Source organism: Chelon labrosus (genome assembly GCF_963514085.1).
Source record: "Chelon labrosus genome assembly, chromosome: 1".
NCBI lineage: Eukaryota > Metazoa > Chordata > Actinopteri > Mugiliformes > Mugilidae > Chelon > Chelon labrosus.
In genome coordinates this window covers 471379-490743 of record NC_140337.1, presented here as the reverse complement: position 1 = coordinate 490743, position 19365 = coordinate 471379, and the positions used below count along the sequence as shown (strand labels likewise).

Below are 19365 nucleotides of genomic sequence, written 5' to 3'. Positions count from 1 at the left end.
TATGGAAAATAAAAAAAGAATGAATCACAAGACAGAAATAGATTTCCAAGTTGTTTTCTTATTTTTTTTCTTTCCAGTATTTTTTTTTTTACACTCCTTTTTTTAAACTGCCCTTTGTCTAGTTTTGACCTCCTTCGATTAGCTGATTAACATACAATCAGAGGCGGCCAACGGTCAGCCATTGAGGCTGACTGAAAAGACCAGTCAGAAGGAGACTTCTTTGTCATATGCCATTGGACTGTCTGTCTAATCAAACTGACCACTGTTATTAATTTTCCCAAATGATGTCCAACCAAGTTGATTTGTAGTATATTACTTTCAGTCTGGTCCATTTGCTTTGCGGTGTCTTTTTGGGGGGTTGAGAGGAGTTCTGTTGTAGGGATAGAAAAAAAAATAATGGAGGGAGATTTGTCTAAAAAGAAGAAGAAGAAAGTGGAAGTAGAGAGAGAGAGAGAGAGAGAGGGAGAGAGGGAGAGACAACCCCAAAATAAGTACAAATAAGGAGTCCATCCCTTAGTAGTCTCATCATTTCACAGCAACGCCAAAAAGGTCGCACTGTTACACAGATAGAACCCCGTCAGAGGAGGCTGTCACCGTGAAAATCCAGGCTGTTGTGGCAGCTGCGGTTGTTGTGGAAATGGGCTGGGAGAGTTCTTCTGTACAGAGTGGGTGAGGTTTCTGAGGGTGGAGTCTCTCTTTAGAACATCATGGGGGTCTTCAGAAACGTCCGGGAGTCTGGGCAAAATGAAGGAAATCAGCCAAATTGAGCAACAATAAAGCTAAACTAAATTAGAGCTAAGTACTATTTTCATTGACGATTTGACTGTTTTCTAGAGCAACTGATCAATTACTTGGTCTATACAATATCAAGAAATGGTTAAAAAAAAAGGCTTATTATGATCTTCAAAAGCTCAATTTGACTATAGTATTGGTCTAAAAGTTTTGACACGCCTACTTATTTAAGGTCTTCTCCTTTATTTTTACTACAAAAGCATGAGGTCGTTGGTTTACAACTGACTCTTTGTTGGCCTTCTGATTGGTCAAGTAACCACCAACCAAAGGGCTCCTACCTTGTGTTGTTACTGTTACTGTTGCTTGGGTGACAAGAGCTACAGCGATCAACACTCATATAAAGCTAATGAAAACCTGAAGACTTAGTTAGCATCCTAACTCATACGTGCAATTCTTCACAAATGTGAAAAACATACAATCAATAATATGGGCATAGTGAAGGAAATAACAAAACATAAAAGCTGAAAACTGGTGAAAGAGTCATTTGTCCAATGTGTGAGGACATTAGCTTGGCTGCTGTTCATATGAGGTGAAGATGGAAAAAGTCTTCTGTGTGACCTATATGTGCTTTCATTTCAAATCTTCAATCCCCTTCAGGCATTTGGCTGGAGGCCATGTACCCCCTACTCTCACAAACTTGTAGCAGCTAGAAAAAGAAATGTCTGTGAGCCTGACTGGTGGTAGCAGTTGAGGTCTCTCCGGAAGGGCAATCTATCCGTTTTAGCCATTTATCCATTTTTGGCGGTTAGCCAGGCAACCTAGTTTACCTCAGACTGATGACTTGACAGCTCAAATGACAGAAAGTTATCAGAATAGTTGGCGACATAATTTAAAGACCCAATCAAGAATGAGATTTGCTTGTTTCTGGGGGGAAAATAACTGTAGCGAGTATAGCTATATCATCAGGAGATTTGCACCTGCCCACCAATCACAGACATTTCAGGGAATCGGTGTCTTTCTTATTTAGGTGACCTAGCACTAGCTACATTAAAGGTGCAGTAGGCAGGATTGCGAAGATCCAGGACTTAGCCAAAAAATTTGAACATCGACAACTTCTCAGTCCCTCCCCACTTTCCGCTAAAGCCCAAGACGGTCTCCCAAGCCCCTCCCCCCACAAGGGAGAGCTGTGCACGATAGAGCGCGTGCATATTGGCCCTGGAATACTGTGCACGAGCAGAGAACCGAGAGAGAGCGAGTAAACAAACTAGCATGGAACACACCGACGTAACAACAACAAAATAGTTTTTATAATACCCTTCGTTATTGCTAAATAATTTTAGGTCAAAATATTTAGCAATAGTCAACTTTAGGACAAAACCAAGGTTAGGATGTTTCTGAAAGTAGCCTACATCGGTGATGTTTGCTATCAGTAACAGTTAGAAGCATTCATTGTGGCGTTTTATTCCACAGTTTAGACTTATCAATTTGCTATGTGGTAGATATATGACCGCTACCTGTTGATGTGGTTAGACGTTTGAGAGTGAAGTTGAGGCACAGGCCTCAGACGAGGATTACGTCCCGGCTCCTTCTACACGCCCACGGACAAGTGGTGCGAGGTGGTGGAGGGAGGGGAGGGCGCTATGAAATGCGTGTCCATGAGCAGTGATTGACACTCTGTTAGATACACCCCTGGACTTGATTGGTGCATCTGGATGTGGAGCGGTGGATGTCTTGCAAATCGCGCTACAGGCTCTAGGTGGGGCCAGAGGAGACGATTTTTTTTTAAATGACCTGCTTCATGCAATTATACTTGAACATAGAGTCAGTTTCAGCAAATATGACAGAAAGTTAGTTTTATAAAACTTGCCTACTGCACCTTTAACAGCAAACTGATACATAGCTTCAAAGCCAGTTGTCCTACAATCTAGCTATTAACATACTTGACTCACATGAAAAACAGTCTTTTGATTTTTCATTTAGGTGGAGAATCAGAAAATGAGAAAATAGGGCTGCTTGATTATGGCAAAAATCACGATTATTCTGATTGATATTGTAATCACGATTATTAAAGATGATTATTCACTGATTTGAGAACAAGCATTTATTGAACTTTTAACTCTGGTATTTCTTTTAACACGATAAGTTTGAACTGAAAAACAAGAAAAATACAAATAAATAAGAGAAAAATATATTAATAAAGTTAGCTAATATGTAAAAATAAAAAATAAACACTATGCCAGACTTTGGCAGGGCCGGCGTGGTGATTTTTTTTTTTTTCAACAATTTATTTTTAATACAAGATTCGGAAGCAACAGTACCTCGACCAATTAGGTGAGCGGGATTTCCGCTGTCAGCTCATTGGTCACAGAGCAGGAGACGGCCTGGGAATAAATTTACCGTAAATGTTCATATAAAGCGCCACAGTATTTTTTATTTTCACGGTAATACGGGACAAAGTGCGTCCCGTGACAGCTCAATACGGGACACGTACTTTTGTTTGTAATACGGGACGATTCCGTTTTTTCAAGGGACGGTTGGCAACCTTAGTAGCGTGACATATCTTGCACAATATCTTCGTTTGTTCCGAGTCAGACTCCTCGAAACCGAAGTGTTTTTTTTTTTTTTTTTTTTTCCGGCGGGGGCGGAGCGGAGCGCACAGGTAGAGATGGAAGGGTTCGCTGCATTTGCCAGAATGCAGAATGATCGTTTTATTACGACTATCTTATTTTCATGATCGAGGAAAGCCAAAATCTAAATCGAAATTCAATTAATCGCCCAGCCCTATGAGAAAACAACCCGTTATCCGTTTTTTCAGTTTCAAAATGTAATCAGGCTGAGTTCAGAATCAACTATTTCGCGTAGGCTCCCTTATGTCACTCTGCGTGACTGCTGGCTGCAGTATAGGTCATAAGCTCCACCTCCTCCATGTAAGTGGATGCGACTGGTAAAACTTAAACACTAAAGTAGGCTACAGGTCAAATAAAGTTTTTTTTTTTTTTCCAAACATGGTTTCTGTCAGTTTTGGTAATATAATGCTGATGGATGCTTCAGTGGTCATTTTTCTGATGTTTTAGTTATTTGACTCTATAGAAATAGTCATGATGTTTGACAGTCACTGACAACCACTCAGTGAAGCAGAATGGAGTAGGACATGGAGTAGGAACATCAAAAAAGCTTGTTGGTTTCAAACTTACTAAATGACTAGTTGTGCTGTAAATACCTCAAGGATCTGAGGGAACATTGCAGCATTTTCAGTAAGTTTAAGTTTTGTTTTGTGAGATTGTAGTTGAATTAATGTAATTGACTAGCTAAATCAACAGTCCAACATAAGCTCTGTGGGGACAAAGTCTGCAATTGGTGGTTCGTATCTACAAAGCCTGAATCTGAAATCGGGCTTTCTTTAAAAAATATATGTGCAGTGTATAATCCAAACATTGTTTGTAACTGGTAGAGGTAGAGCAGAGCACAATGAGTCAAGAGGAAGTACGGGCAGATCATCGATAAAGTGTTTCCACTCTCTGACAGTACTGCAAAGACTCTGGCTCCAAACTTGCAAGATGGCGATGCTTGTATCCCTGGAATTCTAGCGTCAGTTTGACCAATGGGATGTTGCATTTAGTTGCTAACTATGAGCAGAAATGAGACGCTAACTGCACAGATTATAGTTTTCTCCCTTCAGAAAACACACACATATTAAGTAGAACTCCACCTACAAACAGCCCCTTTAACTACATAACGTCACACAAGAATCTATGGTGTGATTTGTTTCACGCCAAAATATTCTCTCATAGCATCGCCTTCTGTTAGTTTAGAGTGTAAATGTAATGAGCACTTTTGTGCAGGAACTTCATACGTCATAATCAAAGCAGGATGCATTTTATTTATTTATTTATTTATTTTTAAAGTCTTGCATCTTGTTTCTCCCTTTATGCAGCATCTGAACTCTCATATCTCTAATTTTGCCAGGGTCGACACTCCTTCGTTCTCCTTCCGCTCCCCGTGGTGCCATTGCCATACCCACCCACACAGGAGCATGTGCTCACACAAAAACAAACGCATACATACAACAGAAAGACACGCACACCTTCCTCTTCCTCTCCCTGCGGTGTCATTGTTTTCTGCGAACGTTGCAAAGTGTTTACATTTCTGCATAACAGCAACCATAAACCTGCCCTCCTTCCTCTTTCCATCCTCTCTCTCCCGCCCTCTGCTACTTTTTAAAAAAAAACTTAATCTCTCCTGTTCTCTCCTGTTTCCTTCTTACCCTCATTTGTCCTCTCTTTATCATTCTTTGTTTTTTGGACATAAAACAGACTAGAGGTCTCCGTGTTGGAATTAAAAAAAACATTTTTCTCTTTCATTTTACGCTCATCCCTCATTTCCTCCTACATACTCCCTGCTTTCCCTCCTTTTCGTTCCGCTCATCTCCTGCCCTTCCCTATTTTTATCACTCCACGATCCACTCAAACCCCCTCCTCTCCTCTTCTTTCATCCCTCTATTCTACATGCATCCCCTCCTCCTCCTTCTTCTCCTCACCTCCCCTCTGCTCCCTCCTGTCCTCTATCTGTTACTCTCATATTATTTTTATCCCGACCCATTCTTCTCTTTGTCCTCTCCTGTCCTTTCTTTTTCTCCTTTAGGCAGCAGGTTTGGCCCGGTGCTTAGAAATGTCCTGCAATTTAAAGAGTCGCAGTGTTGATTCCACTCACTACTGACCTTAAAACTCAAATCTACAGTGATGTGGTTGAGTGCTGCCGTCTCATATAATTCTTTTATTGGATTGTTTAGTTTACGGCCAAATGATTTTTTCTGGATTAACGATTTCGTTTGTGAAGTATCAGAAAGTAAAAAACAGTTCAAGGCGACTTCTTTAAATGTCTCAAAAGAATCAATGAACTAAATACAGCCAGACTAAAAAAAGCAGTGTACACAAAATTGAAAATCCAGAAGTACATACATCTGTCCCCAAAAAGTTTCACCTCCATGTGCGCCTTGAGTCTGGAGTTCCTGGTTGTGCACAAAAGAGGACACCACCCAGGCTGATCTGAATAATATCCTCTAATTCAGATGAGTATCTGGTCATTACAGACCCTAGCCATGTGAGTTTTAGGTGAGCAACACCCACTGATGTTCTTATATAAATCCCAAATCCACACCAATTTTTTAGAAGAAGCTAGTTGGATGAAACATGTCTTTGGTTCACCTTTGTTTTTTGGATAAACAGACTTGGATGACTGACAAATTCTAGTCAAAATTCAATCTAATCAGTTAATTGAGAAAAACAACCGGTACACTAGCTGACAATGAAAATAATCACTCTAAATTCATTGTTTAGTCTGAATGCAAAATGCATTCAGACTAAACAATGAATTTAGAGTGATTAGAGTGATCATGCAAAACATGAAGTAGGACGGCTTTCTTTGTTACCTTTATTCTTCTTGCTTTTCCCTTTTCCATCCCTTTACTGTTTTGTTACCACAACCTGGCAATCCTGTTTCCTTCCCATCTCCCCTCTATCGGTCACCATAAAACACCTCCTGCCCACGGCACATGCTGTCTTGGTTAAAAATGGCATTGACCTGCCTTGTTAAAAGTTTATCGGCTGGGTGGAGAAAATGTCACCAGGTCTCGGAACAAGGTCAAATTTTTCAGCTCTGTCCCTCTTATGTTGTCTCTGCCTTTCTCATCCTCCATCCCTTTCTTTTCATCTCCCTCCATCTCTCTTAATCTCTCTGCCTGTTCTCCCTCTGTCTCCATCCTTTCCCCTCATCAGCGTTCTTCTGTTCCTTCATCATCGCTACACCTTTTTTATACCTTTCTCTCCTTCTCCACCGTTTTTCCTCATTGGTCAACTCTATTGTCGTCTTATCTTTTTAGCCCTCTTATCCCTCTTTCATCTCATTCTTTTACTTTTCCCATGCCTAGTTTGTACATTTTCATACTTTTGTCTCTTTTCCTGCTGTTTTCCCTCCTCATTTCATCACTCCATTCTCTCCTGTGACTTATTTCTATTCTCTTTTCCATTCTTTCTTTAACCATTTTCTTCTTCCTCCTCTCCTCCTCCTCAATCATTGAATCTACTCAGCTTTTTTTTGTCTATATTCCTCACTTTCCCCTATTTCTTTCATTATTTTTTCCACCGTCCTTTCTTCCCGTTTCATTCTTTTTTTTTTTTTATCATCCCTCTTGTTTTAATCATTTCCATTCCAGTTTTTTTAGGGGTCCATGCAACAAAGTTGCAGGATCCCTGTTGATTTTGTTGCGATTTTTTCTTCTTATTATTCTTCTTATTATTATTATTTGCCTTATGCTTAACTAAAAGTGTCTGCCCAGGACAAACTGCAAGGATGTAAGGCATCAAACCTGGTAACTTGGTAGAAGTCCTAACGTTTCACTTTGCCAAGGTGTCAATACACATGCCTACAGCTAGGTGGTGCTATAATAAGCCAAAAACATAAGCCAATTTGGCTCATATCTCGACAACTGTGTGCCCGAGAAACAAAATTCTTTCTCCCTCTGATTCCTTATACAGCCCTGGTTCTAATCATCTTTCAGTTCCTTCTTCTCTTCCAGTTTTCTTCTTGTTTTGCTGTTTTTACAGATATTATTCCTCAATTCTACTTCCTGCCCAATCTCAACACCTTTTCTCTATCCTTCTTTCTTTCCCCTTCTCCCTCATTTTTGTATGTCTTAATTTTTTCCTCCCACCTGTTTTTTTACATCCTCTTCTTCCACAAATCCTTCCTTACCCTCTCCAACTGACTCTTATCTTGTTTCATGCCTTGTTTTTGTCATCATTTCCATCCTCCTTATTGTAATGATCTCCTTTTTGCTCTCTACCTCCGTTCAGTTTATTCTCATCCCTGTCCCTCCTCTGTTCTTCACGTTCATTTCTTCTTGTCATTTTTGCCAACTTGTGTTTCCTCCACTTTACTTCCTATTTGAGCTCTCCTCTCTTCCTCTTTCTCCATTAAATCCAGACTTCTATCTTTGAACTTCTTATCAATTTCCCTCTTTTCTGTAATTTTTTGTCTCTCGTCATTCCTTTTTTGTCATCCTTCCATCCTTTTGATCCTCTTGTTTTACTACTACACTACTACACTTTCTCCATTCTTTTAAATTTTTTCTCTCTTCTTTTTCCATGCAGCCTTTTACTGACAATTTCATTCCTAATTTTTGCCATTCTTTATATTTTACACTCCCAAAAATTTTCCCTTTCACTGTCTTTTCCTTTTTGCTCTGTACCTCTTTCAGTTCTTTCTTATCCGCATCCCTCCAGTCTTCTTTATGTTGTCTTCTTTTGCATTTTCTTCCCCTTTACCTTCTGTCCAGCCTTGACCCCTTTCCCTCCTCTTCCTCACTTTGTCTTTCTTTATTTTTTCTCTCTCTTTCTCATTGTCTCTTCTATTTTCATACATCCTTTCTTCAGCTCTCCTGACTTCAGTTTCATTCCTTTTTTTGCTAGCCCTTGATCTTTTCCCGTTTCATTTTTTTTTTTATAATTTCCTTTTCCTTTTTACTTTCTACCTCTTCCAGTTCCTTCTAATTATATCTCTCCTTTCTCCTTGACACTTCGAACTTTGGACAAACGCCACTTCTCCTCACTGTCCTCCTTTGCCCTTACTTTTTGCTTGCTTTTTTTCTCTGTACCTCTTTCTTCCTTTGCTGTTTTCCTCCTCCACTTCTTTCTTTATTCTTTTATTTATTTCACTGCCAATTAACCTAGCTTTTAATGGCCAGAAAAAACCAATCTCTACTTTTTCACTTTAACCCCTGCCACCACCACTACCTCCTTCTTCTATCATTTCCCTCCTCTCCCTTCTTTTTTCTATCCCTCTCTTTTTGTTTGTAATGTCTTTCTTGGTATTCAGCAGTTTTGTCCTCACTCGTTAATTAAGAGTGTGGAAGGTGAGAGAGGTGTGTGCAAGTAAACCACTATAAGTGCAAAATGCTTTTATGGCAGGAGGGATGAAGATGTGTGGTTGTGTGTGTGTGTCTGTGTGTGTCCAAGGCAGCAAAGGGGTCCTACTGGGCCAATCAACATTAATGAAATCAGGTGTGTGTGTGTGTTTCTCTGAGTGCTTGGCTTGCAGAAGAGAGGGGATCTAAAAGGGGTCTAAAGAGGAGTGAGAGCTAATTAGAGTTCCCTGTCTCACAAGAGTGTGGATCAAGCACACACACTTATGGTGTGTGTGTGTGTGTGTGTGTGTGTGTGTGTGTGTTGCCTGTAGATATTCATTTATACACATGCAGAGTTTCAAGTTGAAGGTTTTCAATGTCAGGGAGGACTGAGCACAGCTGGTGGAAAGAGGACTACATATGCATACTAACACTCTTACACTCTTCAGTACAGCACTTGTGAGGATCCTAAACCCTTACCATAGCTTCATCTTTACTTTCTATACTCTCAAAAACAAAAAAAATTATATCGCTAAGCAGTTTCTTGCAGGTTTAATTTAGGAGCAATTAACGGCAGGGTTATAGATTTATCAAAGTCACAGAGTATTGAGAAACAAGGAAGACAACAGATAAAAAGATTTATCCAAAAACTAAACAACTGCTGAAAAAAAAAATATGTACAAATAATGCACATGGGGTATGGCCTAATATATACTTCCATCTTTTTGATACTGTTGTTCTTCCTTGTTTCACTCATTCATTTTTCCTTTTTTCTCTCTACCTTTTACCTTCTTATGCATATTTCTATTTTCTTTCTGTTTGACACATTTGTCCTCCACTACTTCCCATTTAATCTCAGCCCTTTTCATTTCTTCTCCTATTATTCTCTCTTTGAACAAACTCCATTTCTTACTTTTTTCCCTTTCTCATTTTTTGTCTTCTTTTCCACATCCTTTCTTCAACTCTCTGAATGACTCCTGTTTCATTCCTTGTTTCTGTCATCCCTTCATCTTTCTTTATTATTGCTTTTTCCTATCTTTTCCTTTTTGCGCCTTACCTCTTGCTGTTCCTTCTTATCCATACCCCTCCATTCTTCTTCCTATTTTCCTTTTCTTTTGCAAATTTTACCAATATTTTTCATCCACTCTACTTTCAGTCCGTTCTCAGCTCTTTTCCCCATTCATTCAACTTCTTCTTCCGTCTTTGAACAAACTCAATTTCTGCTCACTTTCTCCATTCCCCTTCCTTTGCCGCTCTTTTCCTTTTTTGTATTTGCTTTTACCTCTTTCAGTTTCTTATTTCCTATTCTTTTCCCCACACTTTCTCATTTTGTCTCTTCCCACCATCCTTTCTTCAACTCTGGCTCTTCTCTTGTTTCATTTCACATTTTTGTCATTCTGTCATCTTTTCCTTCCTCTTGCTTTTCCATCCTTTGTTTTAATGAATTACTTTTCTCTTCTTGTCCTTTTTTCTGCCTTCGACCCCTTTTAATTCATTCTTAACCATATCCCTTCGTTCTTTGTCACACTTTTGCTGTTTTTGCCAACACATTTCCTCCACTCTGTATCCTGTTCGATCTCAACACCTACTTTCTCCAATAAATCCCTCCCTCTTCTTCCTCCTCTACAAACTCCACTTTCCTCCATTACTGTAATTTTTTTCTTTCCATTTTTTTGCTCTGTTTTCATGCACATCCTACTGCGGTATGGCTTATGAGAGAATATATTTACATTTTATGTAAAAAAAGAGCAGCAGTTGTAAACTGTTTGTGAACTGTGTTTTACTTTCCCAGCCTGACGTTTGTAGACTCAGTTTTCTTTTTTTTCTTTTCTACATCTTCTTGCGATGTCTCCCAAGACTGGCTTCACACAACAAATCTTGCTCTTCCAATCTTCGCCAGAAAATTATAACAAAAATGTTTTTGAGGAAATAAGCTGCTATTGGCCGCAACACACCAAGCTAACCATTGGCCATGTTTAGGCCATGAGTGACCACTGGTTTTGGTACTGTGTCCTGCACAGTTGGACTAGTTGGATCCATGGGTCAGACAACACCATAATCTAAAATGAATTAATTGAAGACCAACTGATCAGTCTGCCGGCTAATAATAGTTCTTCCTAGACTCCCAGCTAATAGTAGCTCTTCCTTGCTTCTCCGCCTCCCAGCTAATAGTAGCTCTTCCTAGATTCTTTGCCTCCCAGCTAATAATAGCCCTTCCTAGCGTCCTAGCCTAGCAGCTAGTGGCAGCTCTTCCTAGCCTCTCAGCTAGCAGGACCTCTTACTAGCTTCCTAGCCTCACAACTAATAGTAGCTCTTCCAAACTTTTTCCTGGCTTCTTGCCAACATTCTGGCTTCTTAGCCTCCCAGCTAATAGTTGCTCTTTCTGGCTTTCTAGCCTCCCAGCTAATAGTAGGTCTTCCTAGCTCCCTAGATTTTCAGCTAGTGGCAGCTTTTCCTAGCCCCCTATCCTTCCAGCTAATAGTAGCTCTTCCTGGCCTCACAGCTAATAGTAGCTCTTCCTTGCTCCATATCCTCCCAGTTAGTGGCAGCGCTTTCTTGTTTCCTATTCTGTCAGCTAACAGTAGCTCTTTCTAGCTTCATTAGCCTTCCAATTGGTGGCAATTGTTCCTAGCATCCCAGCCTCTGAGCTGACAGTAGCTCATCTTAGTGTTGTAGCCTCCCAGCTAATAGTAGCTCTTACTGTTTCCTCTTTTGAATGACGAACACACACCTGCTGGTATGAAGAGTTATCTCAATTATCTCACAGATGCAGGACCTTGACTTTAGTCTCTGTAATGTGTTCAAGTGCACCTTTTTGATCTGAACAATAATGTTCATTGTCAGTAGTTGTTTGTCGTGGCACTGTTTTGTCTTAAGTTGTTAAAATTAAGAATAACTGTCAAAATAGCTGCTGAGGTCTTGAAGTGGTCTTGACAAATGCGTACAACACAGATAAGCAACATGAGCTATCAGCACATACAGTCCCACGTATGTTAGTTAAGGTGCACATCAAAGAGAGGCCACTAGGTCTGGTTAACGTCTCCACCAATCTAGACTGGGCCCCGACACACACATATGGCAACCATGTGTTTAAACACACTTGTGTACAGTGTCCGTTGTGTTGTTTGTATCAGCATAATGACGGTCTGTGTGTGTGTGTGTGTGTGTTGTGTTCAGGTACCTTGTACAACGCTGTTGTCTTGCTGGTTTCCATTAACTTCAGGTTTGTCCTCGGCTACGACAGTCTCTGTGGGTTGGCAAATGAAAAAAAAAGTGATATACTGCTCATAATGTTTCACATAATACTCAGCCTTTCCACATTTCAATGATGACTTTAAAATGGTATTGGAATGCCGATCTAGTGTCTATTTTTACTCGATAATGAAAAGTTTACACCTTAAATTTGGCTTAAGTTGAGGTGATCTAAAAGAAAAGAAAATCGTACAGCCAGAAGAAGAGAATCTTGCGGTTTTCTTTGTTCAGATCATTTTTGCAGTCTGCAGTGTACAGTGTAAGACTATCAAGGCAAAGCAAAATGTGCTCAGTCTCAGAAAGCTTGATCTCAGTCGTAGGTCATGGGTCCTCCAACTGGATAGCTAAAAACACCCAAGAATGAAAAATAAACATTGGAGTATTCTAAAGTGGCTTTCTACGAGCCCTGGTCTAAATATAATTGAACATCTGAGGAGAGAGCTAAAGCATGCAGTCTGGAGAAGGCACCCTTCAAACCAGAGACAGCTGGAGAAGTTTGCTCACAAGGAGCAGGCCAAAATACCTGTCAACAGGTCCAGAAGTCTCATTGAGAGTTACAGAAATTGCTTGATTGCAGTGATTGCCTCAAAAGGTTGTGCAACACAATATTAAGTTAGGGGTACCATCATTTTTGTACAGGCCAGTTTCATTTGGGGTGGCTGTGACTTAGTAGGTAGAGCGGGTTCTCCACAAAGCACACATTTGCACACCAGTGCCAGTGCGTGGGACTGGTGTGTGCTTGTGTGAGCGAATGGGTAGATGCGTCTGTCACTGTAAAGTGCTTTGAGTACCAATAGGTAGAAAAGTGCTATATATTAAAAAAACCCAAAAAAAAACAAGTTCAAAGCAAGGCCATTAATTTGATTTTTAAAATGATTCTGTCTAATCACAATTTATCTATTATTACTGGAGTATGCTTGCTTCTCAGGCAACATGTGGCTCACACTTAGACATTGACAATCATGCCTCCTCTGTTATGGACCACATCACCACTAATAGTTCCTGCTACTCACATTTAACGCTCAAATCCATCTGTGTAATATGTTTATAGTACTTCATTCAATCATTGAGTATATCTTGCTCACTCAACTGTATATATGGTCTCACCTGTATATAGGTTTTGATCTGTAAATATTCTCCATATGCTGTAAACAACATGTACCATACTGCTATACACCACACTATTTATGCCACGTGCACCTACTACACTTTTGGTTAGGTGCTAAACTGCATTTCGTTGCTCTGTACCTGTGCATGTGTAATGAATGAAATTGAATCTAATCTAATCTAATCTTTTGTCAGTTTCAAGTTATTTCAGTGACCACTGTGGGTTTTTCTTTCTTTAATGGAAGGGTACCAACAATTTTGTCCATGTCTGTAAATAAAGACACTGGTGATTGAGGAAAGGATTGAAATTAATTTCTTTAGTCAATTCTTGTTAGGATTTATTTATTATTTAATTTCTGAGATGATTTGTCAGTCAAACGCATCTTCAGTGTGTCCTGGGTGTGTTCTGTGCTTTAAGGTGGAAACTTGTCATCGGGTTGTCCACGATGGATGTTAATTCAATATATGAACAGGTTTTAAATGGGTGACAGTAAGCAATTAAGCCATTCTGAATACAATAGGCATGCAAAAGACACAAAGCAATCAATGACAGAGGAAGACTGTGGGCAATTCAAGAAATGAAATTCAAATATGAAACAAGAAATAAAGAAAATGAAAAGTGAATTAGTTGTAAGAAGAACGCAAAAACAAAGGTGGATAAAACAGAGGAACAAAAAACAAACTAAGAAAACAACCAATAAACATCCTGTCAAACCGTTGTTGGTGCTGTTGTTGTTGGCAGCATGCAGCGGCTCCGGAGAGGGGGAGGACGAAGACGAATGTTTGAGGGCGTCCTCCACTCTCTCCCTCCTCTTTGACTCGAACTCCAGTGCCTCCTGCAGCTTCCTCTTGGCCTTCTTCTCCTTCTTCAGTCGCTTCTGGATGGAGGCTGGAGGAAATAATTGTCCATGTTTCACTTTCAACAACTCATCCTCCCTTGTAGGTGGAGCTAGCAAAAGCAATGATATCATGTCTAACCTCTGCTCTGTAGTTCAGAGGTGAGTTGTCGTTCCAGACTCTCCCTCATCTCTCTTTCTCTGTACAACTCCATCTTCAGCTCCCTCTTCTCTGCCTGGATCTGTTTTTCCTGCACCCGGGCGTTCTCAACTGCCACCTTCAACAGGCCCTTAATAGAGAGGTTTTTGTACAGAAAATCACTTTTCAAAGTCTTGATGATTTAGTTTTCTACCTTATGTCTAGGAAGATTTTCACTCATTCAGGTCATGGTACACCAAAAAAACAAGTTAAAACAGAGCAACTGGACTTCCTGGATTTCTTGAATTTCTTGAAGATGTTTCATCCAAGGTGACCAGTCTTTTAGAACTGAAGAAGCTACTGAAATGAAATTTCTTCAAAAACTACAAGTCCAGTTGTACTTGATTTAGCTTGGGTAGCTTTTTTGGGGGTACAATTTTGCAGCATTAGAAATGTGACAATTCTGTAAGGTGGTGAACAAAATTATCAGAAAACATCAAACAAGCTTACATAATGATTTTGTCCTTGTGCCTGTTTAGTTTGTTCAACTGCTCATAATTGCTAATTTTATAAAATATTTGAAAAACCCACCAGAAGAAATGGAATACAATGTTAATCTGTAATTACAAATCTTTTAATGTCTGCTGTTTTCTCTGTTTAAGGTTATCAGTCATACGCAACTGACTTGTAGGGTTTTCTTGGCACCTTTCATCTTTCTGTCATTTAAATTTCCACCTACAGATGATTCTAATAACAACCTAAAGTCCTCACCAGTCTTTAACAACAGAAGAAGCTACTTGGATGAAATGCCTCCAATAAAACTCATTCCCAGTTGCCTTTATTTAGGTTTAGATATTTGGATATACGGATCTTCATGTTTTTGTAAGCTTTATATCTACAAGGGAATGGCTCCTTCTCAATGGATCACGGCAATAGACAAAACAAATGGTCCATTTTTTAATTTTTTTACATAAAGTGTTAGCCAGGGTAGGTTGTCTTTCCCTCTTAGAATGGGAGGGGATTTCTAAGTTGCAGTCTACAACCTCACCATTAGCCGCCACTAAATCCTGCACACATTGGTCCTTTAAAAAAGGAAATGATTAAAACAGGGTTGTATTATATTGTACCTGTATGTTGGTGAGCAGTGTTTCTACTGATGACAGGCCGTCAGCGAACAGGAACGGAGCTGGAAATCCAGGTGGCAGTGCGTGTCCCAGTGAAGACTCTTCTGTAAGGAACAAAAGATATTTTAAATTGTAAATAAGGGTACTGTTAAAATATTAAATTTGCTAATTCTTTTCAAATGTTGCCTTGCGCTGAACCATTTGGTTTTGCATAAAATATTCAGCAAATATTAGTGTGAAGGAACTAGAAAGAATTTCTCATTAGCAAAGAGACAGTAGCCACTCTGATACTAGAGCTAAACTATGCTAATTAGACTTGATCTGGGCTTTTCGTGTATTTGTTTTCATCATTTAAATCCTTTTTATACAGTTATTTGCTTTCTTGGTGAGAGTTAGAAATGAAGATTGACGCCATCCTCAGGCCTATACATTTAATGTGAAGCTACAACCTCCATAGGTCATATTTTAGCTTAAGGCTAGAAGGTGATAGCCTGGCTGTATCCAAAGGCTTAAAAAGATAGGCGTTTTGAAAGGGTTTTATGTGCAGCACAGACTTCCCAATTTGTTTTCAGTTTTAATGCTTAAGCTAATCTTCTCCCAGCTGAGTAGGACTATCTAACTGCGTATTCATTTTTTTCCTGAAACATGCCACATAATAAAATCAAAATGGTGTGCCACCAGACACATATTCTGAAAAGAACAGAGATGTCCATACCATAACACTTTGCAAGAAACCCTAAATGTCAAACTATTCCTTGTAGAGTTACTTTGTTCAAAATGTTTTGGAGATGGAAGGATTCCAACTGTGGTCACAGTCAGAAGCATCAAACTGTACGAAATGATCATGTTTACTAAGGTATAAAAGTCAATGAAGCAGCATCAGAGAAATCAATTACAACACACATATATATCCAGGGGTCTTTAGTATTCAGACAATCATGCGGGGTACTAATTGGCAAGGATTAAAGACATCCTTGATTTGTGTGTGTGTTCACTGTGAGTGCGTCACAGTGTCTGCTCAGCCCTTAATGCCTAACACACTGACAACTGGGTTAAATCTGCTGTGAAATTAACGCTGATTAAGATGCACTCTTAACACACACACAGAATCTCCCTCCCCGATCTGCCACTTCATCCGTACATCCCTCCAGTTTACCTTTTCCTGTCTTTCTCCTGTTCTTCATCACTTTAGCACCAGTTCCTCCTTTTTTCCTAGTCACTCATTTTTTATTTACCTTTTTTTTCCTAATTTGACATTTCCAAGTCCACCTCTTATCCTTTTCCAACCTTTTCCCTTAGATACGCTAGTAGATACATCAATCTGCTATAACATTACAACCACCTAATGTAATTGTGTATGGAGGAGCCATTTTCACTGTTCACCTGAGTGGTGCTGTGGAGGGTAGTAGAAAGATGTTTAAGGTGCCCACTAATTGATTCAGGTGTGGTGCACAGGAAGTCTTTTGTTTTTGACCCCAGGCTGGCGGGAGTTTTGTTTTGCAAATTATTAAATGGATTGACATTACACATTGCAAACACATTATTTTGCCTACAAGAGTGTAACCTAATGGAAGTCAAAGGAGCAAAGCAGAACCATCACGCTGAAGCCACGAGTGCATAACGAGCAGTGTTATCCTGCTGAAAAAGGCCACTGCCATCAGGGAACAGCGTTTCTGATGAAAGGGAGTACATGGTCTGGTGTCTGCTGAGTTTTATTTAGCTGCTAAATACTCCATTATCTTCACCAGCTCCTCTCAAACTGTGTCTGTCTGTTGATTGGTGCTGATCAGCTACTCCCCATCTAACCCTAACCCTAACCCCAGAAGAATGTTTGAACCAAAATGGTTAGTTTACTGACCAGACAGCTAAACTTTGAGCTGACACTGTAATGATTAACCAGTAACTTTCTCCAAACAGTTTCACACACTTTCACATGAGAAAATATTGATTTTGACTGTGTTAAGTTATACTAATCTTCATAATGTGGCCACATTTGCCTCAAAAGGATTATTTCTCTGCTTTATCTTCTGTTTATATTTTTGTCTTTCCACTGTGATTAATCAGTGGTTCATTATTTTTCATTCCTTTGCTCTTTCAGTTATACTTTTCAGGGTCAGAAAATGTTTCTTTTCAATTTAGCCAAAAAACTGATGTAGATGTGGTGTAGAGGGCAAACAATGACATTATAGAAAAGAAAAAGAAAATGAGAAAAAACTGTGATAGAAGGAAAAAATAAGAAGAGGTTAAGAATGCAGAAAAAAAGAAGCATAAACAAAGAGGATAGGTTAGGATCTGCACCTAGTTCAATAGGGAGCCAAATTATTTTATGGTGTGTTTAAGTGATTCTGGCTTGAATTCCGAGTTTATAATACTTGAAAAAACTGAATTTCATAAATGGGATTTCAAGTCAACACACCAGGCAACACAATCTGGGGACAGTCAATCTCTTGAAGAAAATAACACACTCATACCGATGCGCTGTAAGGTCATTTTTGATCACAAGTTTAGTTTATTATGTTGTTCTGCTGCAGTAATTGCTGCAATATACTGTCCAGATGGAGGGAGGCCACAGAGAACATTTTGTTTGCCCTGAGAGAGGCAATAACATGTTCTGTTGGCTTTCGAAAGTTTTCCCAGTTTCTTCAGGCTTTTCATAGAGGATGTCGGCATTTTGAATAAATAAGTGTAAAATTAAGGCTAAATTAGTCTTTTAAAAGATCATAAAATGCCACAGACACAGAAAAGAAGATTTATGTCTTGTTTTTTGTTCAATTGTTGCTGCAATTTCTGTGGATGTAGATTTCACATTTAACATTATTAAATCTTGGATAACTAAAAAGCAAAGAACATGTTTTGCACTGGTTTATATGTTTTAAAATTCTCAAGCCAAATGTTGAACGTAGTTCAATAAAACAATAAAATATACATTAAAACAGGAGCAAAATAGCTTACTCCAACCTCTTTTTCCTTGTTATTGTGTTTCTGCCATTCTATTTTTCAAATTCCGTGGTGTATATTACACTTTCTGCTGCTGTAACGGGTGAATTTCCCCGATGTGGGATAAATAAAGTATAATCTAATCTAAACTATAGATGAGTATCGGGTTGTTACGGACCCTAGTCATGTGAATTTCAGGCAGGCAACATCCACAGATTTAAACCCCAACTCCAGATCTGAAGACTTGGGTGAAATGTCTTCAAGAAACTCTACTAAGTCCAGTTGAAATAGTTTCAGCTTACTTTGTTGGATATACCAGGACCTGGATGACTGAGAACCTTCACAGAGATATTTCAGGTAAAATGAATAATTGGTTAATTGAGAACTCAACCAGTAAACTAGTTGAAATGGAAATGGAAATTCATTGTTTTATCAAAAAATGTCCTAGCATATTGTATATTTATTTATTTTTTTTGGATTATTTTGATTCCTATTGACCAATTGCGTGTGCAAATATCGTCTGAAAGAAGTATTCCCTCTGCTGCTCATGTCTCCAGAGGAACTTCGAACTATGAATGGAGCAAGAGGAAAGAATTAGAGAAAACCAGAATGTGTTGTAAGAATGGAAAATACAAAGGGATTGGGGGATGGAGAGAGAGGAGGTCCTACATGCTTTTAGTGTGTGACCCCTTGACCCCTTTTAGCCTTGTCTCCTTCACTTAGCCTCCCTCCCTCCCTCCATCCATCCATCCATCCATCCATCTTTCTGTCTATCTCTGCATCCCTCGTTCCTCTGATTGATGGCTTGGAGACAGGTGATCAATAGGAGGGGCAGAACATCCCAACGCTTCTGTTTCTCTGTGTGTGCGTAAATACAGTAAATGAGGAGAGCCTTCCTAAGTGAGGACAGTTTGTCAGTTGTCAGAAAATGGGTGATGGTTAAGATTAAGCTAGGTAATGGAACGTCCTAACTTATATAAGCGTGAGAGTGTGTGTGTCCGGTCCAACCTTTGTCCTTTGTCATTTTCTTGATGGGTGCAGCAGAGTTGGTCAGGGCAACATCTGCATCTCCTGACACCAATCCTGATGGAAGAAAACACACTCAGTTTGTACGTCTGTGTGTAGAGATGTCCCGATCAACTATTTTCCGCCTCTTGATCTGATCTTTTAACATTGAGTATCAGCAGATCCAAGTCCCGATCCACTCTTAAATAATTTAAATGTCCTCCCCTGTAGATTTCTAAAGTCTTTCCTTGTATTCTTCTAGATGCGACTGGATTCAATCCAATTAATAGGGCTGTCAAAGTAAATGAAGTGTGGAGGGTAGTTTGTACCTTG

General features: G+C 39.4%; 1 protein-coding gene across 1 annotated transcript in view; it reads right to left on the bottom strand.

The window, feature by feature from the left end:
* Window positions 1-571: 571 nt before the first annotated feature.
* The window catches only part of LOC311488288 (dachshund homolog 2-like), a 139984-nt gene continuing 121190 nt past the window's right edge, over window positions 572-19365 (bottom strand). The window contains exons 7-12 of the mRNA XM_084544910.1: window positions 19036-19110; window positions 15094-15194; window positions 13970-14117; window positions 13707-13880; window positions 11814-11879; window positions 572-735 (exon numbers count right to left, since the gene is read on the bottom strand). Coding sequence (XP_084401036.1) covers window positions 698-735; window positions 11814-11879; window positions 13707-13880; window positions 13970-14117; window positions 15094-15194; window positions 19036-19110 — 602 coding nt within the window. The 3' untranslated portion in view covers window positions 572-697. The remainder of the gene's footprint in view (window positions 736-11813; window positions 11880-13706; window positions 13881-13969; window positions 14118-15093; window positions 15195-19035; window positions 19111-19365) is intronic.